Source organism: Typopeltis vanoorti, chromosome 20 (genome assembly GCF_054136105.1).
Source record: "Typopeltis vanoorti isolate ZY-2024b chromosome 20, IOZ_Tvanoo_1.0, whole genome shotgun sequence".
NCBI lineage: Eukaryota > Metazoa > Arthropoda > Arachnida > Uropygi > Thelyphonidae > Typopeltis > Typopeltis vanoorti.
In genome coordinates this window covers 17,990,505-18,016,342 of record NC_143568.1, presented here as the reverse complement: position 1 = coordinate 18,016,342, position 25,838 = coordinate 17,990,505, and the positions used below count along the sequence as shown (strand labels likewise).

Genomic DNA, 25,838 nt, shown 5'->3' with positions numbered 1-25,838 from the left:
AAAAAAAAGTTGCAAATAAAAAGGATATAGAAATATCCTTTTCTTTACATGGAAGAAATGTATGCCCTACCATTTACCCAAAATAGGCATTTAACCACTGATTTATCTGCAGCAAATTCCTGCAGAGAATGACCATTAATATGTATCGTCAGTAAATTATTCAGAGTGGAGGTAGTCATTGATGACTTCAAGTTTCCTTTTATTAGATTCATTTGTCTAAAACTTCATGTGATGATGAAGTATTTGCTGGTATAATGGCTTCAATTTCAAGCTGTTTTTAGAAAAATGGAAACCTGTCTCCTTGTTGCTCTTTTTTCTTTAAAAAAAAGACTTTGTGTATCTAAATGTTTTCTCACGATTTTGAACTCATTCTGCTATTTCATTAAATTTTTCTTTAAGACTTTAAAATCTTTAAGACCTTCAGGCCAGTCATCATCATAGTTTATTCACAATGTGAAAAGGGAAAAGAGATTTATATTAAAAATTAAATATTGCAAATTATGGTCTTCCAAGTCTCTCTATCTTGAACTAACCAGTAGATGTCAGATGGAGTTTTACAGTTCAGTCTACTGACGGTTTCACATATGTATTGTCAAAATTGTTTGCATGGTCTTCCTTTACTGCGATTGCCATCTTCTGGTTTGTACAGAATGAGGGATTCAAAAAAGGATGAGACTTCAGGATGTCTGAGTTGATACCCAAGCCATCTGCGTTGTAGTTTTTTGACTATGTTGACAAGTGGTTCTTGCTTAGCCAGATTTAGCACAGTAGAATTATTGACACGGTCCATCCAAGTGTATCCAAGGATCAGTCTGAGACATGTGGTTCCAAAGGAGTTAATTAGATGTGTAGTTTTTTTTGGTCCAGGTTTGAGAACCATACAAGAAAATGGATCTACTGGTTGCATGGTATAGTCTTAATTTTGTCTTTAATGATATTAATGAAGATTTCCAGATGGGGCAGAGTTTGTCATGGAAGACTAGAGCCAACTGTTTACGTTTTCTAATATCATTTTCTGCATTGCTGATGTACAGTCAAAAGTATTGAATGTCCTTTACTCTTTCTAAGGGTTTATTGTTGATATGAAGTATAAAGTTTTCACAGCCTATTGAGAATACTTTGGACTTTTGGAAGTTGATCTGCAGACCAATAAGTTTAGCCTGTGCTTCTGGTAGACTGAGATGTGAGATGTTTTTGTGCTTGTCAGCAAAGCTAAGATCAGTTATTTGCATGGTGTGGGTGGATGTTATGGTCTGGAAGATGTAGTTTAAGCATACTAAAAATCCCCCTCCATGTGTGGCACCTGTTCGTAGTGGAGGGGATCTCCCAGTGATGGTACTAGCCCTTTTCATTCTTCCTCTTTTTCTTTGTTTTTCTTCCTATATTCTTTGCTCTACTTCTCCTGAGTCTTTTTCACTATCCTTTTTCCAGACTACCATCACTGGGATCCAATGCCCTGCCGCCGTGTTTGCCGTGCGGTGCGACCCGTGGACATCCGGAAAGGGGGATTCTGGTAGTCTTGCACTACTTTGGCCTCTGCTTTGGCAAGACGGGTGGTCCTGGATGGCCCAGCCAGGAACAATGCTAGTGGGCTGCCTGCAGGGGTCAACGGTGTTGTAATAAGTCTCTCGCCCCATGATCTGGGGTCGAGATCCTAGACCTGCTGCAGTGCCGGTATAGCGTCCAAGGTAGCCCTGGCATTTCACTCCTGAACTCATTCTTTGCTTGCCAGGTAGTGAGTGTCCATGTGTGGCTCCGTGTTGGGTGGTGATCTCTGGCGCCTAATTAAAAATTCTTTAAATATGAATTCTTCATCCTCAAATGTTTCAGGAACCCTAACAAAGTCCCAACCAAGTACTGATAATATAGACACAGCATATGGAAAGAGATGTAAGAAACTAAAGATGTCGGATACTAACAAAAATGTACCAAACTTTTTAATCATTCATGCAACAGGTGAAAAACCAATTGGGAAAATGTCACCCTTCTTTATCCAAAAAGGTTTAGGACTGGCAGGATCTCCCAAAACTGTCAAGAAATTGCGTTCTGGTGATATCCTCGTGGAAACAATGTGCAAACAACATTCTTAGAAACTACTGAGACCGACGACAGTGGGTGGAATACAAATTGCAGTAACACCTCACAGAACATTCAGTTCCAGTAGAGGAGCGATATCGGAATTGGATCTCCTTGAGGTTCCTGATGAGATATGTTCGGAGCTTAAAGATCAAGGCGTGATGAGTGTGAGGCACATCCTGATACGCAGGAATGGTCGCCTGGCCTCAACCAAGAACATCATCCTTACTTTTGATACACCTAGGCTTCTGACATCTGTAAAAGCAGGGTATCTCAGCTGTCCTGTTAGAATGTACATCCCTAACCTGCTGAGATGTTTTAAATGTCAAAGATATGGACATGCCCAAACTGCCTGTCGTGGTTCTACTACCTGTGCTCGATGTGGTCGTAAAGAACATGAAAACAAGTCTTGCTGTGAAAAAAAAGCTAAAGGTGTCAACTGTCAGGGAGATCATCCCATTGTCACAATATGCACATACCCTTGTGCATATTGTGACAATGGGATCTCCGTGAGGTTCCTGATGAGATATGTTCAGAGCTTAAAGATCAAGGAGTGACGGGTGTGAGGTGAATCCTGATACGCAGGGATGGTCGTCTGGTCTCAACCAAGAACATCATCCTTACTTTTGATACACCTAGGCCTCGGATATCTGTAAAAGCAGGGTATCTCTTAGAATGTACATCCCTAACCCGCTGAGATGCTTTAAATGTCAAAAGATATGGACATGCCCAAACTGCCTGTCGTGGTTCTACTACCTGTGCTCGATGTGGTGGTAAAGAACATGAAAATAAATCTTGCTGTGAAAAAAAAAGCTAAACGTGTCAACTGTCAGGGAGATCATCCAGCATACTCTCGTGCATATTGTGACAATGGGATCTCCTTGAGGTTCCTGATGAGGAGATATGTTCAGAGCTTAAAGATCAAGGAGTGACGGGTGTGAGGCGCATCCTGATATGCAGGGATGGTCACCTGGTCTCAACAAACAACATCATCCTTACTTTTGATACACCTAGGCTTCCGACACCTGTAAAAGCAGTGTATCTCAGCTGTCCTGTTAGAATGTACATCCCTAACCTGCTGAGATGCTTTAAATGTCAAAGATATGGACATGCCCAAAATGCCTGTCGTGGTTCTACTACCTGTGCTCGATGTGGTAGTAAAGAACATGAAAATAAATCTTGCTGTGAAAAAAAAAGCTAAATGTGTCAACTGTCAGGGAGATCATCCAGCATACTCTCGTGCATGTCAGAAATGGAAAAATGAAAAAGAGATACAAAAAATAAAAACAGAACAAAACATAACATATCAGGATGCAAAAAGACATGCCCAAACTGCCTGTCGTGGTTCTACTACCTGTGCTTGATGTGGTAGTAAAAAAAAAAAAAAAAAAATCAGCTCTTGCCTATTTGTTCCCATATAAGGAGTAGGCATGGCCGTTTACCCTATCTAACTTTGGAAGCTGAGTGGGCAGTTCAATCTCCACTGGTAGCCAATCAGAGAGATAGCTGGCTCAAGGCTATCACAGATTCATCGGTACGCAGTGAAGAAGGCGGCAAGCTAGTGCCGCCATCTCGTGGTCCCTAACCCTAACACAGTATTTTTTTTAATGTCTGAAAATAGTGTGGGTTCGATGGTCGATTTTCTTGAGTTTATGGGACGAAAAACCCACTAGCCCGTGCCAGAGATCGACTAACTCAGGAACCGGTCGAAAAAAGGCTTAGAAAAATTTTCTTTAGTCGGCGACTAGATTTGAACCACCAAATCCTTTCTTCATGCAGTCAAGTGCCATAGAGTGCAAACGCCATGTGGTAGTAAAGAACATGAAAATAAATTTTGCTGTGAAAAAAAAAGCTAAATGTGTCAACTGTCAGGGAGATCATCCAGCATACTCTCATGCATGTCAAAAATGGAAAGATGAAAAAGAGATACAAAAAATAAAAACAGAACAAAACATATCAGGATGCAAAAAAAAGCTAGCCAATACACCTGTTCTACGATCTTCTTATGCTGAAAAAGTAACAATTAAAAAAGTGCCAACAGCACCTCAAACATGTATGTGTATTCCACCATTTGATAATTTCACCATATCTGAACTTAACGATCATAAGTACTTCTCTGTTGAGCGCATTAATCACAAGACCTATAGCCTTACTCCAGAGACAACTTCAAAAATGATCCCATTTAATAAAAACTCATCTGTCAAAAAAATTATGGTGGAGACTTCACTCAAAGATAATCCACCAGACACTCACACAGAAAAAAATGGATACCTCGATACCCACTGAAAGCAAACTAAGCATACCAACTGACCCTAACACATTTGATGTTTTGAACACTCTACCAGAGGAAGAGATGGACACTGGCCGTCCATACTTCCCTAAAACAGTGGATAAATATAAATCTGACGAAGGTAAGCCCTCAACCTCTCAAAAACCAGACAAGTCAATAAAATCAAAACAATAGGAAAGTTGTTACAATGGAACTGTCGTAGCATCTGCCAGAATATTGACGATATCAAGATGTTGCAGAAACACAAACCTTTCTGTTTCTGTCTACAGGAAACTTACTTAAGACCCAACGAGGACCGTACCTTTAGGAATTTCACTGTTGTACGTAAGGATAGAACTGGAGATGGTCCTGCTCATGGAGGAGTAGCTATCCTAGTGGGCAGTCATACTCCTTTCCATCAGGTCCAACTTAATACTTCTCTGGAAGCGGTAGCGATTCACTTCTCTGTGGGATTCCTTGTTACAGTATGTTCAATTTATTTACCACCAAATGCTGATTTAAATGAAATTGATCATGATAACCTTATCTCGCAACTGCCTGAACCCATACTTTTGATGGGTGACTTTAAGGGTCACAATACTCTATGGGGTAGTGCCAACACCAATAGACGAGGTCAAGGCATTGAAAAAATTCTTGATAATAATAACCTTTCCCTTCTAAATAATAAACTCAATACTTTCTTCCATATGCCTACCTGCTCATATTCTGCAATTGATCTTACAATCTGTTCCCCTTCCATTCTTCCACTGCTCATGTGGGACGTTGAAGAGAACATATGGAAGTGATTACTTTCCTGTTCTTTGTACAATGTCTTCACAGGAACCATGTTCACCCACACGGATACCTATATGGAAAATGGACCAGGCTGACTGGAACACTTTCTCTCATCTTGCAAAATTTAATGCTGATGCCATCAGTCAAACACCTATCAGTGAAGCTGTAAAATATATAACAGAATGCATTGTCCAGGCAACAACAACAACCTTCATCCCAAAAACATCATCTCGATTTCCAGTCTATCCAAAGCCTTGGTGGAACCCAGAATGTCAGGCAGCCAAAAAAGATCAACACAGAGCATGGAGCATATTTCGTAGATACCCAACCACATCAAATTTAATAACTTTCAAGCGTGCTCGAGCCAAAGCATGTTTTGTAAGACACCAGAGTCAAAAACAATCATGGATCCAATTTACTACATCAATTAATCAAATGACCAGTCCAAAAATTGTATGGGATAAAATCGGAAAATGAAAGGCAGATATAGTACACATTGTTTGTCCACCTTAGACTATAATGGAAATGTTCTTGCTGATCCCAAAGCTATTGCAGATACTTTGGGAGAAACCTTTGCTAAAATCTCAGCAACAGCTTCATATTCTCTGGAATTTTTAATATACTGAAAGAGCAGCAAGAGAAACAAAGGCTTAATTTTTCTACCAACATTCTTCAGCCATTTGTCAAGGAGGAACTAAAAAGAGCTCTCCTACAATCTCACCCTGGTGCAGTAGGACCTGATGACATCCATTATGAAATGATAAAACATCTACCATCTTCTTCTTTTATTATACAATAGAATACTTGCAGAGGAAGAGTTTCCAAATTCTTGGCATAAGTCAATTGTCATTGCTATCCCAAAACCAGGAAAAGATCCAACACAAGCAAATAATTATCAACCCATTGCTCTGACCAGCTGTCTTTATAAGATACTAGAGAAAATGGTTAATGCCAGACTTCTCTGGTATTTAGAAAGCAACAGTCTTCTTTCCAATATATTTATTAAAAACTTTCTGTCCAGGCGAACTTTCCAAGTCAGAGTGGGAAGTACACTATCTCGACCATATCTTCAAGAACAAGATGTTCCCCAAGGTTCTGTCTTAAGTGTAACCCTTTTTGCTATTAAAATCAACTCAATCATTGAACAGCTTCCTCCCACTGTAGACAATGCTCTATATGTTGATGACTTCACAATTTACTGTCACTCACGTAACATGAGGGTAATTGAAAGACAACTTCAGCAAGCAGTTGATCATGTCTCTCTGTGGGCTCTTAATAATGGGTTTAGGTTTTCAACAGAAAAAAGTGTCTGTGTACACTTCTGTCGAAAACGCACTCATCACCCAGATCCTGAACTAAGAATGGGACCTACTGTTATTCCAGTAACTACAGAAACCAAGTTCTTGGAACTCATTTTTGACAGAAAACTCACATTCGTCAACTAAGAGAAAAGTGCAAAAGAACTTGGAACCTCCTTCGCACTCTATCCTCTACTGGGTGGGTTGCTGATCGAGCTTCATTGCTCCATCTTTATTGTGCACTTATACGTTCAAAGCTGGATTATGCTTTCCGAACCAAGTCTGGTTCAGAAAGACAGAGTAACCTACGATGGTTGGATTCCATCCATCATCAGGGTATACGGATAGCTACTTGTCCTTTCGCACCTCACCCACTCCAAGTCTCTATGTAGAAGCAAATGAACCGGCTCTATCACTTTGACAAAAACAGTTGTCTCTTAATTACGCCCTAAAATTAAAATCTCTCCCAGATCACCCTACATGTAATAGTATCTTCTCTCTGCATTGGGAAGCTCAATATCACACACGTCAAACTATTATACATCCTTTTGGTATGCATATTAAAGAAACTGTGCAAGCTGTTAGTATAAATGTTGACAACATTAGCTACACTAAACATAACAGCATTCCTCCATGGCAGGTTTGCACACCATCCAGCAACCTTTTACTTTGTCAGCTACAGAAATCTTATACCCCATCATCCATCTACCTGCAATTGTTTAATGCACACAGAGCAGCACACGCTGATTTCTTACCCATCTATACTGATGGTTCAAGAACTAACACCTCTGTTGGCTGTGCTGCTGTGTTTCCTGACATTATTATCTCAAATCAGATCCCACTAGACTGCAGTAATTATACAGCAGAGTTACATGCCATTCAGCTTGCACTTGTGCATATAAAAGAAAACTGCTACCAAAAGTGTATAATTTATACAGACTCATTGAGCTCTTTACAGGCTATCTCCTCTCCTATGTATAATCCTCATCCAGTACTTTATGAAGTGCTACACCTGCTTCACAAAATGAAAATCCTTAATTTCGATGTTCATTTCTGCTGGATTCCCAGCCACATCAGAATCAAAGGAAATGTGGCTGCAGATGCAACTGCTAAATCAGCCCATACCTTCTCCACATACTATTTGACAGTTCCATATACAGACTACAGACAACCTTATAAGATCAAAGCTAATTGCTCAGTGGGAGTTAACATGGCAAGAAACACAAACAAATTATATAACATTAAACCTGAAAACACTGGCATTCTAGTCAACGTACAAAGAGAAGGGAGGAGGTTGTCCTTGCTAGGCTTCGCATAGGTCACAGTCAACTTACGCATTCTCATTTACTGAGAACTGATGACCCTCCCATATGTGAAAAATGCAACACACATCTCACTATTCATCATATTCTGGTAGATTGTCAAAAATTTACACGAGAGAGAGAGGAATGAAATTTTCACCTATCTAACCAAGCCATATACTCTCAGGGAAATGCTAGCAGACTCAGGCAAATTGCATGATGTTTTTAATTTTTTAGAAAGAATTAATTTGTACAAACACATTTGACCATAAATTTGTTTATATGTAAATACTTTTTTGCTTAACTTAACTTTTATACATACATATTATTCATTATGTTAAATCTGACCAATTAGCCTTGATCTTGTATATTTGTATCACCCTGCTGTAATTTTGTTAATATGTAAATACCATAATGCTAAACTTAAATTTTATGCATCAATGCTGTATAATAATTCCTTTCTGACTCAAGTATTATTATAATAATGTTTGTAGATACTGCATTCCTTGGCTTAGTGTTTCAGGTGTCTACATCTTACTAGATGTAGACACATGTTTTGTATATACATATGTTAACCTATAGTTATCTATTTATGTACTACTGAAACCTCTGCAGTAATTTTGTTTATATGTAGATATTGCATCACTTAACATGCATTTTGTGTATGCATCTTATTTACTACTTTATTTTTCGAATAATCATGTAGTGCTGTAGGACATCTTACCTATTTGTGTACTTTCTAGTAATTCTGTTTATATGTATTCTAAATTCTGTTTCTACTGCATTGCCAAATTTAATTTTCATCCATGCCTATTGTATAATAATCCCTTTTTGCCTATTTTTGTACTGCTATAAAGGCATCTATTATAATCTTACATATATGTAGATACTGCATTCCTTGGCTTAGTGTTTCATATATTATGTGTTAACTTATATTGTTAACTATTTTTGCACTACTGTAATAACCTCTGACCTTATGTGTTGCTGTGCCCTCTGCAGCAGTTCTGTTTACTTAGAGATGCTGCTTTGTAAAACTATTTTTCTGTAAATGCTAATGTTGTAACCTTTAGTATGGCACAGTATGACCTTTGTAGTTTTTGTGCCAAATAAACTATAAACCAACCAACCAACCATACTAAAAATAAATAAGGTGCTAGTACATCACCTTGCAAGACTCCTGTTGTCACCAGAAAGGATTCAGATGTTTCTGTTTTAAAGATTACTGTAGCATTGTAATCTTTATAAGGCACTGAGATCGCTTGTATGCATTTTAAGGGTAGACCATAGAAGCTGAGTATTTTAAACATTGCTTCTCTATTAATGGAGTCAAAGGCTTTTTTTGAAGTCTATAAAGGTTAAAATGAGTGGTAAGTTTTTATCATGTGAACCTTCTATGATTCTTCTGATGCAATGTACCTGTTCTACTGTACATAGTTTTTTTTTAGAAATCCAGCTTGGTTTTTTCTTAAAAGTGGTGTTAAGTAAGGTTCTTTTCTATTGAGGATCATCCTATTGTAGATTTTAACTGTGGTTGATAGCAAAGTAATACTTCTGTAGTTATCCATTCTATTAAGACTGCCCTTTTTGAGTATAGGGACAATAAGGCCTTGTTTCCATTGTTGAGGTATTATTCCAGTGTTTAAAGCTTGATTCATTATGGCAAGGAGATTGGAATATGTATTATGCCCAGCCTTTTTGAAAGCTTCTGCTCTGATTCCATCAATCCCTGGGGACTTTCCTGCTTTGGTTTGATCTATTGCTATTTTTAGTTCCTTTTCAGTGAAGTCTTCACAATTTATTGGTAGAGCAGTAGTTAGATGCAGGTCTGCTAGCTGACTTGACTGTTGGAGATTATCAACATTCAGTAATTCTTGAAAGTAATTCTTTCATCAAGTCCGAATTTACTGATAGCTGTCTACCGTTTTTGTCATGTGTGACAATATTTCCACTTCTTTTTGTTTTGTGGTGACAGATATAATTTATCATTTGAAAAGTGTTTCTAGTATCCGCAGCCAAAAGGCTGCGGATTCGAATCCTGCCATGTGCATGGCTGTTTGTGATTGTCTGTGGAAAAACTAGTGGTGGTGGTCAGTGGTAGATTGTGTTGGTGTAGTTGCAGTTAGTTGTAGTTGGTGGATTTGAGTGGTGGAGAGAGCTGTAGAGCTGGTGCCCTTCCTCGATGAGTCTATGGACTCCCCGGAGGTGTCAAATAATAATAATTTTCAAGTTCCTCACAGTATTTATTTATTTGATTTTCTTTGTCTCTGATCATTAGTTCATTGACCTTGTTATTTAAAATGTCTAGTTTATCTTTATTTATTTCATTCCTGTTTAAGCGGTAGAGTTTCCTTGCTTTATTTCTTTCATCTGTATAAATTTTCTGTTTCAGGAGTAATCCATTTTTCCGAGTCTTTTTTTGTTGCTGTTTCCAAGAATTTTGTTGGATGTTATGTTTATTGCTTCAATGATACTCTTATACTTTTCATTAACTGGATCTTTAAGAATGTTTTCCATATTGTCTTCTAATGTGCTGTGGAAAGATTGTGGGTTATTTAGTTTGTCCCAGTTGTATTGTTTCTTTTTTAGGCCTGTTATTTTTAGAGACTTTTAGTGAAAGTTTAATGTGGCACTTATTATTCTGTGGTCAGAGTTTAGTTCAACCGTATTATATGCTCAACAGTTCTTGATCGATATGATCCACTTTCCATTGATTAGGATGTGGTCTATTTGGGAACAAGAACCATTTGGAGGTTCCCAGGTTCATAGTCTCTTTCTTTTGGATGGGGAAATTTGGTTTGGGTGATTATCATGTTATGGCTATTGCAGAAGTTCATAAGAGAATGTCCATGATAAGTTTATTTAGCCACGTTTTTAGTAGTATTGGCAATGTCTTTACCAATTTGGACATTAAAATCACACCAATGTGTGTGATGTTGTGAACTGGGATGTTCGTGACAGTTTCAGAAAGAACTTTATAATAGGCATCTTTGTCTTCTAGTGGAGCACATTCTGTAGGAGCATATGTGGATATTACAGTCTTTAAAATCTTTAAGACCTTCAGGCTAGGTAAATGTGTCAAATATATTGACAGCTTTAGCAGTTCAATTCATTTTCACTAAATATTTTTATCACATGCGTTATTTCTCCATCTATTACTTTTTTTTTTTTTTTTCCCAACATACAAATAAAATTTGAGGGGAAGAGACCAAGAGGAAGACCATGGAAAGGTGGAGGGAGACCAGAGAAAAGAAACCTGAATTGGCACAGTGTTCATAAAGGAAGAATTTGGGACGGTAGAAAGAAATGGAGAGATTTGATCCACCTGACCTGATAGTTTCTGTTGGAAGCTAAAGAAAGAAGATTAAAATAGTTCTTTGAATATATTAGTTGAATACCATTGTATACATAGGGCTAATCACATTACTTAAAAATTTCCTGTAAAAAAGTTGTGGAGCTTCTCTCATTTCTTTCACGGCATTCATTATCATGCTCTCCACATTTTTTGACTAAGTTGCACACGTTTTCTTTTTGAAAAATTAATAACAGTTGCTTGAATAAAGTTAAAATCTAAGAGAAATTGGATTCTTATTAATAGCTAAGGAGTATATCTTTTAACATGCCTTTTGATGTTGCTGCATCATTCCCATTTCTTTTGCCTGTTTCCTCCAAATGCATTACCACTACAGAATAATTGCTAACAAGTGTAGGTTTTCTAGATTACTACGAGGTTAGGTTAGGACTAGTAGTAATCTAAATTTTCAGCAGCCTAGGATATATTTTACTTAAGTTCCAAAATGCAGCTTTGTCTTTATAGCACAACCACTTGAATTCCTTGAGCCATTTCTATTGGAAAGCAAGCTTTATCTGCATATTTTTACTTGATGACACAACATTCTTTTTTAACACTTTTTGATTTCTTACCTTTGCCACACAAAACTTAAAAGTAGATTCCGTTTCCTTTCATTCATTGTTCTTAATGAAGGGTAAATTTATATAAATTATCCATAAACAATAATTCAATAATTTACAAAAATAACAGAGTAGTAAACCCTCACTTCAGAGCCAGACTCACTCCTCATGATTTCATGTTTATGTGATTTAACCTCTAACTCTTCTTTGCAACATAATCCTTTTGAAATAACAGTATTAAAAAACCCTTCCTTTATTATATAAAATTTTCATGTATATAATTACACTAAACTAATTCATGTTGTGAATCTGAAAATAAGCTTATGGTAATACTATATTTTAACTGCACACCTACTTAAGGTGTGCAGTGCATCATCATCAAAAATAATATAAATTCATCTTGTTATATTCCAGTTGGCAGTGAAATGAAAAAATCCATCTTATTGAATTAATTATTATTATTATTTTTTTTTGGTTTCTCCAATATGTATGAGAATGGTGATGACCTGTTTGGCCAAATTAAATATTGGAGAATTCTTAGCCATTTATTTCAAAATTAACTTGTGAACATCAGGTAGTCTTAAGCTTAAAACAAAGGGTGAGATATGAATGATGCCACTGGTTGTTATAGATTAGAATTACTTTATCTTTCAAAATTAACAGCAGAGAGACATATCTTTGAGAATATCTTTGTGCAAAGTGACTTTCATTGAGGACAGACAGTCTTAACTTATTAAATTAATTACATGAGATACTATTTTCTAGTTGGAAATAAAATTTTATTATATTTATTATTATTACATGATACCTGCAAGGAGTCGAGGGCTCATCGCAGGAGGACACTTCACTCCTCACAACCCACTGTCTCCACTGTTTACTCCACTAACTTGACGCAATGCTATCTGTTGTCTGTCAGTAATGTTTGTCTCTAAACTGCATATGTTCTCACTGATTGTTTTGCTGGGCGAGAAGGGGAAATCCTGCTACCTTCGTATGAGATTGGATAACTCGCCTTCATTTGAAATGGCCCATGTGGAGGCTTGTCTTGTCACAAAGAAACTTGAACTTAGGTCTTTTCCAATTGAAGGCTGCAGTGTCCTGTAGTTTTTCTAGTTGTGCCATGGAGGTACTTAAACTTCTTTAATAAATTTGTTGATGGCTGCCCACGATCAAATAGTTTGTCAGTGAATAAGATGATGTATTAAAATGAAAAAATGTGTAAATTATTTAAAGAAATTAAGATAATAATATTTTGAAACTATTTGTTTCTTTTTTGTTTGAAAATATTTGTTTATTTATTTTTGTCTTATTTTATCTGTTTATTTATTTTTGTTATTTTCTTTATGACTAGAATATTTAGTATGGTGGTGTCTGAGCAGTGAACCCTACGAAAAAAAATTTACATAGTTTGAAAATGGCAAGTATGACTTAAATAGTAACTATTGATATGGACCTACAGATAGAGCTACAGAATGTTAAAGAAGCATTAGTAGAAGGTATGATGTTTTCTTATAATACCATTTGATAATGTTTTCATTGGGAAAGTGTAAATCATAATACGTTTATAGTATGCACATATACAACACTACAAACCTTTTAACCATATTTAGTTTTATAGCATATTTGGCATGAACATTGCTGTGAATCTAAGGTAAGGTAAAAGGATAGGGTGAAATAATTGATAAAGAATGTTAGATAATGGAAAATAAGTTAATATTTTCCCAAAGATATATAGTAGGCATTCTAAACCCGAATATGATTTCAAGTAATATAGCCTGATATATATTGCCAGTTTTATATAATTTTATACATAAAATAATATACAAGCCTTAACTTATATTATAAATAATGCTGTCATTAAAATCCCCAAAGCAGTTTTGTCTAAATACCTACTTTACGAATTAAAATAAGTCTACTTATTGTTTTATCTAGAAATGGGGAATGCAGACAGGAAATTATAAACTTATACCCACTGCTTATGCTGAAAGAGTACATCTGGATATGGGTTGCTTACTTTTGTCATTTTCACTTTCTCTGGCAGCACTATAGAGAGGAGACAGAAGAAAAAACAAATGGAAATTAGTGAAGGCCAATTTGAAAAGCAAATAAATTCACAATAGTTGCTGAATTCAATATGTTATGTTTGTGTAATTCTATTTTTAAAATTCAGAAATTGTGAAATATACTGTACTTTCTCTAATATGTGACTGTGATGATAATCTTAAATGCGATTGTTAGCAAATAATGGGGAAAGGGAGATTTATAGCACATCATCATCAAATTCCTGCCATGTACCCTCAAGGGGTGTATAGGATATGATAGTACTACATGAAAAATTTACATCATTACTGACTTCCTATCTACAATTTTCCTCCAAATCAGTCTGTTACTTGCCAAGACTAAAACATTATCAGATCTTATATTTCTATTGTCTAAGGCACTTTGTACAATATCAATCCACCTATATCTTGGCTTCCTCTGGGTCGTTTTCCTGCCAACCTTGCAGAGAACACTTGTTTTGCTAATCTTTCCTCGCCCATTTTATTTAAGTGACTATACCACCTGAGATTAGCTCTGCTAATGCATTCCTGGATGCAGACAATTTCAAGTTCTTTTCTAATATCCTCATTTTTAATATGATATTGCCATTGGTGCCATCTGTTCACGCCTCTAATCTTTCTCAGGAATCTCATATCTGCGGTCTCTAGTCTTTGGTCAAGTGTTTTACTTCTGACCCAGCTCTCAGATCCATAAGTTAAAATCAGTTTGAACACTGTCTGGTATACAGCTAATTTAGTGTTCTCACTAATTTCTCTCTTATTCTATATGAAATTATTCAATTGACTTCCTACCATACCAGCTTTGTTGATTCTGTTGTCTATTTCCATATTTAATTTACCATCTTCACTAAAAATCGTGCCTAAGTAGCTGAAATGTTTTACTTGTTCTACAAGTTCTCCATTCAAAATGCAGTTGACATTTTCAATGATTCTGCCTATTTTCATTGTCTTTGTCTTTTTATTGCTGACCTTCTTACCATATCTATTACAGCAGTTATTCAATTTAGTCAGGGAATCTTGCAGCCTTGTAGCGGATTTATTTAGAAGTATAACATCGTCTGCATCAAGCAAAGAGCTGACATTAATATCTCCAATTTTGATATGTTTAATACCATTTTCCTTCATAATGTGATCCATATAGATAATGAATAACGAAGAGGATAATGTACATCGTTGTCTAACACCAGTTTTAACATTAAACCATCTTCCTGTACTTCAATTCTAACTGCTGACTTACAACTCAAATAAAGACTGAGTATTGCTTGCTATACAGTAATACCCCATTGACACCATATAACTGTAGCGTTTTGAATAGCTTCTCTCTTGGCACCTTATCATATGCCTTTTCCAGATAGACAAAACTTAAGTATAGATCTTTGTTATATTCCCATGATTTCTCAACTATTTGTCGTAAAGTGAAGATCTGATCCTGACAGCCTCTATTTGGCCTGAATCCAGCTTGTTCTTCACCAAGCTTTTCTTCCACAATTCTTCTCAACCGTTTCTCAAGTATACTTGCATATATCTTACCAGGAACACTCAGTAATGAAATGCCTCTGTAATTCTAACATTCGGTTTTATTTCCCTTTTTATATATGGGTACTATGAGAGCTCTACTCCAATCATCAGGAATTTGTCCCCCTGTCCAGGCTTTCTGAACTATGCAGTGCAGCCACTGTAAGACGTTTATACCACCATACTTCAGCATTTCTGGCCGAATATCATCTACTCCTGCTGCCTTTCCACATTTCAGGCTTTTGATGGCTTTTTCTACTTCAAGTATGGATATGTATTCCTGACTGTATGCCTGTTGAGTGTTTTTTTACCACCGTGCTATCACTGCTTGTTTCATTTAGCAATTTTTCGAAGTAATTACTCCATACTTCAAGGATATCTTTTTCTCCTTTTCATTTCACCTTTATCATCTCTAACTCATTTTACAACACTCTTTCCACCATTTCTAAGCTTCTTCAACAACCTCCAGAATATCTTACCACCTTCTTGATATTTATTTTCTATGTTCTTGCCAAAGTCCTCCCATGACTTTTGTTTAGCTAGTTTTACACAGTGTTTAGCTTTCTTACATTTGTCTTATTCTCTAAGAGCACAAGCTGACTTATTTGCCAAGAACTTTTGATATGCTTTCTTCTTTTCCTTTACTGCCTCTTTAACATCATGTGTCCACCATGGAGTTCTGATTTATGTATCCTTGCAGACAACCTCACCACATGCCTCTCTGGCTGATTGATTCAGCCAGAGAGGCATGTGGTGAGGCCAGTGAATCCCCAAGGTTTGGTTTGAGAACAGCAACTCTTTCATTTTTTCTTCCATAAGTTTTGTGTATTTTAGTCTACAGTTCATGTCTGAGAGCTGCTCAACTTTTATTCTCTTGAAAACTTTCTTACATGTTATTCTTTTCAATATGAAATTCAATTTTATCCAGCTCAAGACTAAATAGTGATCACTTCCAATTTCAAATCCTCTGTACACTCTTGTGTCCTGCACCAGGGAGGAAAACATCACTATCAACAATAACATAGTGAATGAGACTTTTCTTATTCCTTGCCTCTTCTCTCCATGTGAATTTGTGCACATTTTTATGTTGGAACATGGTGTTAGTAATAACCAGTCCATGTCCTGAGCAGAAACAACAGGTATTTGCCATTATTATTAGCTTTGCTCTTTTCTCCAAATTTTCCCTAAATATTTTTGCATGTCTGACAATCATTTCCCACTTTGCTATTTAGATCCCCAACAAGGACCAACTTTTACTTTTTCATTGTGTCAGTTGCTTTTTCTAAAGCCTCAAAAAATTCTTCACGTCTACCTTAGTAGAACCTTCTGTGGGACCATAGGCACAAATAAGTCTCATTGTCCAGTTCCCCATTCTGATATTTGCCCACATCACTCTACTTGAGACTGCCTGCCATTCAAGAAGATTTGCCTCGTATTTAGTGTTGAATACTATGGCTACTCCTTTTCCTTGATTGTCATTGCCTGAATATAACATTTTGTATTTATTGCTCAGAAAGATCTCACCAGTTTTTGTCTTTTGTTTCAGTCACCCCAATTATGTCGATCTGGTACTTATCTAATTCCTCAGCTAGCTCCATTTCTTTGCCATTCAGGCTTCTTATGTTGATAGTACCGATCTTTAACTCTGGTGATGTTGAGTTGGAGTGTGTTTTCAGATTTGTTCCAGTAGCTGACTTTTCACTGTTCACCCTGGTTCCCTGCCAAAAACAATGGGGGCCTTGTTTAATCAGGCGACACCTCAGTCGACATGAAATTTTGTCATGTTGTACCATCATTTTGTATTTTGGTTTAAGCCAATAAGAATACAATTTGGTCGGCTAAATTCCAAATTGGCAGCCATCCTCGTTCGTTTAGTATCCAGGTAGATATCCAACAGGGTGCACCACGAGAAGGTGAGGATTGGACATTAGGTCAGAAGCCCTGTTCGGTTCTTCGCATTCCTTTAAAGGCTATGTGGAGGTCTCCTCTTATATAGCTTTGACCCTTAAGCACCCCGATTTATAGCACACCTGCAATATATATGAAACTTACCAAACTATGACTGATATTTCTGCTCTTTACAAAAATTAACTCATTTACTCTTTACTGTAAAATTATAGACATTCCTTTGACTTCAAAATATTTATTTACAAGAAGAAAGTTGCATTAAATCACATCATATTTAATCATTTTAAGTTAATTATTACACAAAGAATCTGATCAACAAACTATTCTTTTTGGTTTAAAACTGGGCATGTGCTTGCAGTTGCACAATGAAGGGGGGTGCTGGGCAGCTTCTACTCTTGTATTAGCAGGAGCTGCCCAAGTCCTGTATTAAGTGCCTTCTGTAAGTAGGGCTGAAACACTGCATCTGTGAGATAGAAGTTGAAGTGTATCTGTAAGAGACGGATTGTCTATGAGATACATTGTTCTCCTCTTCACAGTGTCAAGAATTTTTAGAGAAATTTTTGGTGCTCCACCTCTAACGAGCAATATTTTAAACATGAGCAGATTTGGTTTTTGTATATAGTTTAAGAGTTGGTTGGGTGTTAAATAGCATCTTGGACAAATGATGTGATGTGTATTTACAACCCTTGTACTGAGCCTCTCTTTTGTGCCAGGAGAGACTGTAGTCTTTCTTGTCTGGTGATTTGTGTATTACTGAAGGTAAGGGAATGTAGTTGAGATCTCTTTTGCATGAGAAGAGGCAAGGCTGTATTTTGGTGGCATTGAACATGACCAGATTGTCCTTGCCCCATTGAAGGATACTATGTAAGTCACTGTTTTAAGGTACTAGTTGTAGATGATTGTGACACTTGAGATATCTGCACACTGCATGGTTTGTCAAATGAGTAGGATAAATGGAGAGCTGCAAAACTGTGGATAGGATTAGTGTTGATTTGAGAGTCAGTAGTTTATGTACATGACAAAGACAGTAGGTAATGGGACAGAATCCTGAGGTACTCCTGCATTGGTGGTGAAGCTCGAAGAGAGTGAGCTATGCAATGAACGACCAGTGAGGAAGCTCGCAACCCAATTATAGAGGGGGGGGGGCAGGTAGGCCGAACGATGGCAGTTTGTTTAGTAGGCCTTGATGTCATATACGATCAAAAGCTCTGGAAATGTCAAGAGCCATAGCACTAGTTTCCTCGAACCTTTCCGTTGCATGTGACTACTGGTGGGTGAAGTAAACTGAGATGCCAACTATAGTTCTTGAATGGTAGAATTCTTACTGGTGATTGTTGATTAATTGGTAGCCCTCTAGGTAGTGGAGAAGTTGATTATTGATGACTTTCTCCATTATTTTAGAGAGGACTGAAGTGATGGCAATTGGTTGGTAGAGTAGATTTCTATCTTTCTTTTTTTTTGAATAGGCTGGATATGTGATTCCACACATTGGGATAAGTACCAACTATGTATAATAGATTGTAGAGAATGCAGAACTGGTGTAGCTCTGGAGCACAGTGTTTGAGAACAGTTGGAAAGATGTCATCTAAATCAGAAGACTTTTTAGTATCCAAGTTACTTAGTAATTTACTGATGTCTTTTTTTTTTTTGTCAGAACACAACAGGCAGCATGCAGTGCTCAAATTGTCTCTTCAGTTCAGGCTCATATCATAAGCCCTTGCCCAAGTTTCATCAATGAAACTTGGTCAGCAACCACATACCTGTGCCTTTGCATTCAGTCAAGTGATGTGGAACCCAACAAGCTGAAATTTTGCATTTACTGAGCCTCTCTTTTAGGATGTGCCAAACACTTTGGTGGTTTATCCCAGTTTCCTGGGCCAACTGGCATAGAGTCCATCACCAATCAACCACGAAGGGACCCTGAACAAGCAGAAAACATTCATCTGAAATGTCAGGTCTTTCTGCACTATGATTATTATCTGTGTGATCTTGCCCTGCGCAAAATGCACTGACCCATCTTGTGAGAGTTCGGTATGGTAGGGCGCTGTCGCTACAGGCTTCCCTAGGGCCACAGTAAGAGTCACTTGCAGTTTTACCTCGTGCAATCTGGACCTTGATCCAGGATCTTTGTTCTAATCTTGTGAACATACTTTAGAGCAGGAGTTCTCAACCTTTTCCAGTGGTGTACCACTATATTTAATTCAAGATATTAGATGTACCAGTAAGGCAGTGGCTCATGTACCACCAGTGGTATGCATACCATAGGTTGAGAATCCCTGCTTTAGAGCATAGCACATTGAGATGTTGACTTTAACCACTTCTCCACTGTGGCAATACTGCACAATGCAGTTGCCTTATGCAGTATTGCCACTACTTTATTTACAACCCTTGGACATTAATATAGTACTCTTGAAAAATTGTGCTATATCAATCTCTAATCTAGAGAATTCTAATAATTTGATAACAAGTCATTTTGATTTGCATATGGAATTATGACCTCTCCCATGGAATTAGCTAACTGCTTCTGCTGGGTAGTCATAATTACATAGAGAATACTTTTGACTATGACTGACAAAGCTTCGTATTGCAACAAGCATTCTAGTATCATTTGCAACATTAATAGGACTAGTCTTGGTAGGATCATTTTTCATGTACAGGACTTTCCTTGTCTTCTGTCCTGTGCCCAGAAGAGGTCTTCTGGCTGTTGTAGCCAGAAGACATCTTTTACTCCAACAAATCCCTCTCAAGAATGGTCACTTTTGAGATGGATTTGCTGGAGTAAAAGAAGATCAAAGAAGGTTGTGGTCAGCTGCATAGTTCACCCCTTCCTTGCTTATAAGTTTTTGGTAGTTCTTTGAAAACTTTCAGCAATACTTGACCATCTTCTCCTCCCCCTCTTTTGTGCATAGTAGGTTTCTGGATTAAGTGGTGTGCTTTGCTCGTGGAATTCTTCTGGTGTTTTTGTTGACCACTATTATTATTTATAGAATGACTTTGTTCACTTCATTTATATATATATATCATTTTTTTTCTTTTCCTTTTAGATTGATAGATTAATTATCTTCATTATTGCTTTGAATAAGAACACATACTATAGTTTTTAATACACTTGTTGAAAAATGTGTAGTTTCTAAGGCTCAAAAAATATTTATGGATTTATCCCTTATGATGGAGGAAGGTTTGATTTGATTTCTAGGTAAAATTACTAGAATAAAATGAAATTTCAAAGATTTTAAATTAAAATTTGTTTTTTTTAGGTCATATAGAGATGAGTATTAAAAAGTTTTTTTTTTCTTTTTTTTTTTTCTAGAGGTGATCCCAAATTTAGAGGGTGGGGTAGTAGACAAATTTTGTGGCAATTTTTGAACTTAGCATTAAAATTCCTGTGAGATCTTGTGACAACACAAAAGTTTTTTTTGTTCGTTTTCACCCAGTGTTATTGCTTCTAATTTTTTTTTAAATGACATTAGAATATAGTTTTTGATCCGCTCGGTTAGCCGAGTGGTTTTGCGTTTCGCAACTATATGCCTGGGGAAGGAGTGTTCTAGGTTCTATTCCCGTTGGAGACGTGAGGAGCTTAAGGATCTTCCTCAGCCATAGAAGTTAGCTGGTCTTGGGCGTGGACAGCAGAGTTTTTTCCACCAGTTTATCTGGGGTTTTTCATCCCGCAAGCAGGCAAACTGGACCCGTGATCACACAGGCTACACTCATAGAAATACAGCAAGGAAGGCTACGGGAAACCACCTTGCATCACTATCTCTCTAGTAATTAGCTGCAACCCTCTCAAGAGAGGAAGCCACAGGATCAGATCAGAATATAGTTTATCAAAGTTAACTCCAAACGTAAGGAACAAATAAAATGACAATTATTCATTTCAATATAGTGAAATCTGAGTAATCATTTCTTATAAGTATTTGGTGATTTGATTCAGTCCTCATTGCCCACTCCAGTTTTATGCCAGGCTCTCCAGAAAGTTTGACTTGCTGAAGAGTTCAGCTGTCGTCGTCGTCTAGTAGCATCCTCTAGCAAGAAGGTTGCAGCACATGAGCAGCTCTTCTCAATTTCTCTCTGTCTGTTGCCTCTGTCATTCTTAAACCAGTCCATTCCATGATGTCATTGAACCACTCTCTAGTTGGTCTTCCATGTCTTCTCTTCCCCTCAACTTTCCCTCGTAATATTGTAATATAGTTCTTGTCAGGTGTCCCAAAGAACCTCCCAGAAGATGTCCTGCAAATCTGGTCTTTCATTGCATAATATTCTTGAGCAGTGTTCTTTCCATCCCAACTCTTCTTAAAACTTCTTGATTTGATATCCTCTCTGTATAGCTAATCTTTTCCATCTTTCTATAACACCACATTTCCAATGCATTAATTCTTTCCATATCTCTCTTTCTGAGTGTATTCATTCCAAATAATTTGGTTATCTATGCTATCTCTGGTTTCATCCTAGCCTTGAATCCTAAAAAAAATTCTCAAGAAAGACTTCTTCTGCATCTTTTCCCACATTGAAAGACTCACATATTTCTCCAGTACTTTCTTCATCCTCAAGAAAGACTATTTGTAATAAATTGTATAGAAAGGTAATGCATATGACATGCTGTGTTATCTGAGTACTGTAAACCAATATTTATTATGTTAAAAATTAAAATTTTTTATGTATTTACATAAGTATTATTCTTATCAAATGATTGGTCATGTTCAATTTCGATATTAAATTTTTCAGAAATATGTTATAAATTTTAAGATTTTTTTTATTGTCTCTTTTATCATATAGAAGGAAAGAAATGATTAATTTGAAAGTAATATTTTAGAAATATTTTAGAAATATGATACACGTAAGAGGACATATTAATACCCCTTTTGTAATAAAATGGTTATTTCATAGGAATTTATTTTATTTCTTCTCTCAGACTTGTCCTTTGATAATCTTTCAAATGGAAAGATAGAATGTGCTATTTGCCTGCAAATAGCACATTCTATGCTTGAGGATGAAGAAAGTACCGGAGGTACTTTCTTCATCCTCAAGAAAGACTATTTGTAATAAATTGTATAGAAAGGTAATGCATATGACATGCTGTGTTATCTGAGTACTGTAAACCAATATTTATTATGTTAAAAATTAAAAATTTTTTTATGTATTTACATAAGTATTATTCTTATCAAAATGCTTGATCATGTTCAATTTCGATATTAAATTTTTCAGAAATATGTTATGAATTTTAAGATTTTTTTTATTGTCTCTTTTATCATATAGAAGGAAAGAAATGATTAATTTGAAAGTAATATTTTAGAAATATGATACACATAAGAGGACATATTAATACCCCTTTTGTAATAAAATGGTTATATCATAGGAATTTATTTTATTTCTTCTCCCAGACTTGTCCTTTGATAATCTTTCAAATGGAAAGATAGAATGTGCTATTTGCCTGCAGATCTGCATTCATCCTGTGCGGCTTCCTTGTCGTCATGTTTTCTGCTTTCTGTGTGTGAAAGGTGTGGCAAATCAAAGTAAGCGATGTGCAATGTGCCGCCAGGTATGTCTGCTATTATGTTTTTTGTCATTGTTAATTTTACTTAGTAGATTGAAAAAACATGTAATACATGCCAATAGATACTTGGAAAATCAGCATCCAGATAAAAAAACAACTGAACCGTTGAATTTTGAGTGCATTAATTGCATACTTGTTACATATTAAGTTACAAAACATTTTCAAGTAGTAGATGATTTTCTTCATCTGTTTTGTGACTGCTGTCCTGCTTAATGGAGACCTGAAGTGGCTGGAAACATTTTCATGTTTGGTTTCTGGAATTGGGCTCCTTTAGCTTACCCAGCCCTTAGCCTATCCACATTTCTAATGCGTCATAGGTTACCTTTTGTGAGAGAAAATTTAAATCAGGAGTATGTTGGATAACTGATTATCCACAGTAAGAGAAAAGGCCTCAGCTTTGTCTTATTTTTTTATATCATAGCCAAATAGCACCTATCCTACATCATACAGCTGCTTCTGTATTTTTGTAATGGAATTCGTGAGTATGCGTGTAAGGAAAAAATATCAAATTGTAATTATTAAAAAAAAAAAAAAGTGAATACCCATCAATATTTTAAATAAATATCCATAATTAAGAAAAGCTGATATGGTGTTGAGGCAACGAAATAAATTTATATGGAATTAGAGAAAAATAATTAGTTACAACAACAATATTCAAACCAAATTTAACTTATGGATCTGAGAGCTAGAATAAAAAAAAACACTTGATCAAAGACTAGACACTCAGATATGAGAAAAACAGATGGCATCAGTGGCAGAATCATTAAAAATGAAGATATTAGAAAGGAATGACATTGAATGCATTCAGGAATGTATGGTAGTCTCATGTTAATTTGTATATGTATGTCTAGAGGGAGAGGTGTATGTATTTTTGCTTCTCTCTCTCCACACATTCCAAGTGGTTTAAATCTTAATTTCACAATAAAAAGAAAACAGTGAAACTAAACTCCTAATTAACACTGCACACAGGGTTCTCTCCTAGGATATCTCATATGTAACCTAACCTCTTAAATTCCTATTAAGCCTCATTAAGAGATTGAGTTCACTTTTTAACCAAAATAAAAAAATCTTTAATTTATGAATAACACAAATATATCAAATCAACACACCTTTTCTATGCAAATGTCAATGTATTCTTCAGATTACAACAAGAACAACACTTTAATGTGCACAACTTCTTTTCAATCATATAAACCAATAGATGTTGTCCTATATGGCCATAAATTTTGAAGTTTCAGTTTCTTGCTTCTTACAGAGTAAATCTGGGGCTTCTTCATTAATGTCCGGTCCTCACCTTCTCGTGGTGCACCCTGTTAAGTATCTACCTGTATACTAAATGAAAGAGGAAGGGTTGGCAATTTGGGATTTAACTGACTAAATTGTATTCCTATTGGCTTAAACCGAAATGGTATAACATAACAGAATTTCATGCTGTCTGGGGGGTGTTACCTGGTTAAACGAGACCCCCGTTGTTTTTGCCAAGAAGAAAACATATTTAAAATTGCTGTAAATCAGCAATTTTCAATATGTAAATCAGCTTAGAGAATACAGAGAAAAATGTAAGACAGCAAAGCACTGCGTAAAACAGAATTCCTGATATTTATTTTCTACGAACATAGAAAATAAATATCAGGAAGGTGGCAAAATATTTTGGAGGCTATTGAAAAGCTTAGAAATAGAGTAGAGTACTATAAAAGGAATCTGATGATAAAGATGACATGAAAACAAGATAAAGCTAATCTAGATGTCTGTAGTAATTACTTTGAAAGACAGCTAAATGAAACAAGCGGTGTCAGCACAGTGGTAGAAAACTCCAAAGAGGAATGCAGATCCATACAGCTGGAGTAAATGAAATTCAATCAGAAATGCTCTGGTGGCTGCATCACATAATTCAGAATGCCTGGTCAGAGGGTTGAATTCTGGATGATTAGAGCAGAGCTTTCATAGTACTCATCTGTAAAAAGGGAAATAAAACAATGTAGGAACTACACAGGAATTTCCCTATAGATCTTTCCTTGTAAGATTTATGCAAGTCTATTTCAGAATGGCACAAAAATTATTGAACAGAAGTATCAAGAAAAACAAGCTGGATTCAAGCAAATTAGATTTCATTTTAAGATAAATAGTTGAGAAATCTGCTCTTAGAGAATACAGAGACAAATGCAAGAATGCTAAACACTGTGTGAAACTAGCTAAACAAAAGTCATGGGAGGACTTTGGCAAGAATATAGAAAATAAATATCAAGAAGGTGGTAAGATATTCTGGAGGTTGTTGAAGAAGCTTAGAAATGGTGGAAAGAGTGTTGTAAAAGGAGTTAGAGATGATAAAGGTGAAATGAAAAGGAGAAAAAGATATCCTTGAAGTATGGAGTAATTACTTCGAAAAATTGCTAAATGAAACAAGCAGTGATAGCACGGTGGTAAAAAAACACTCAACAGGCATACAGTCAGGAATACATATCCATACTTGAAGTAGAAAAAGCCATCAAAAGCCTGAAATGTGGAAAGGCAGCAGGAGTAGATGATATTCGGCCAGAAATGCTGAAGTATGGTGGTATAAACGTCTTACAGTGGCTGCACTGCATAGTTCAGAAAGCCTGGACAGGGGGACAAATTCCTGATGATTGGAGTAGAGCTCTCATAGTACCCATATATAAAAAGGGAAATAAAACTGAATGTTAGAATTACAGAGGCATTTCATTACTGAGTGTTCCTGGTAAGATATATGCAAGTATACTTGAGAAACGGTTGAGAAAAATTGTGGAAGAAAAGCTTGGTGAAGAACAAGCTGGATTCAGGCCAAATAGAGGCTGTCAGGATCAGATCTTCACTTTACGACAAATAGTTGAGAAATCATGGGAATATAACAAAGATCTATACTTAAGTTTTGTCTATCTGGAAAAGGCATATGATAAGGTGCCAAGAGAGAAGCTATTCAATACACTACAGTTATATGGTGTCAGTGGGGCATTATATCAAGCAATACTCAGTCTTTATTTGAGTTGTAAGTCAGCAGTTAGAATTGAAGGAAGTACAGGAAGATGGTTTAATGTTAAATCTGGTGTGAGACAAGGATGTACATTATCCTCTTGGTTATTCATTATCTATATGGATCACATTATGAAGGAAAGTGGTATTAAACATATCAAAATTGGA

The 25,838-nt window shown here is 36.3% G+C and overlaps 2 protein-coding genes across 3 annotated transcripts in view; one reads left to right on the top strand and one right to left on the bottom strand.

The window, feature by feature from the left end:
- Window positions 1-25,838, top strand: part of LOC150095260 (E3 ubiquitin-protein ligase rnf146-like) — a 78,115-nt gene that overhangs the window by 12,479 nt on the left and 39,798 nt on the right. For both annotated transcript variants that reach the window (XM_090410788.1, XM_090410789.1), the window contains exons 2-3: window positions 13,000-13,144; window positions 22,510-22,667. In XM_090410788.1, coding sequence (XP_090266914.1) covers window positions 13,096-13,144; window positions 22,510-22,667 — 207 coding nt within the window. In that variant the 5' untranslated portion in view covers window positions 13,000-13,095. The remainder of the gene's footprint in view (window positions 1-12,999; window positions 13,145-22,509; window positions 22,668-25,838) is intronic.
- LOC150095259 (kelch-like protein 40a) overlaps window positions 13,580-25,838 on the bottom strand; it is a 90,758-nt gene continuing 78,499 nt past the window's right edge. The window contains exon 4 of the mRNA XM_090410787.1: window positions 13,580-13,691. Coding sequence (XP_090266913.1) covers window positions 13,612-13,691 — 80 coding nt within the window. The 3' untranslated portion in view covers window positions 13,580-13,611. The remainder of the gene's footprint in view (window positions 13,692-25,838) is intronic.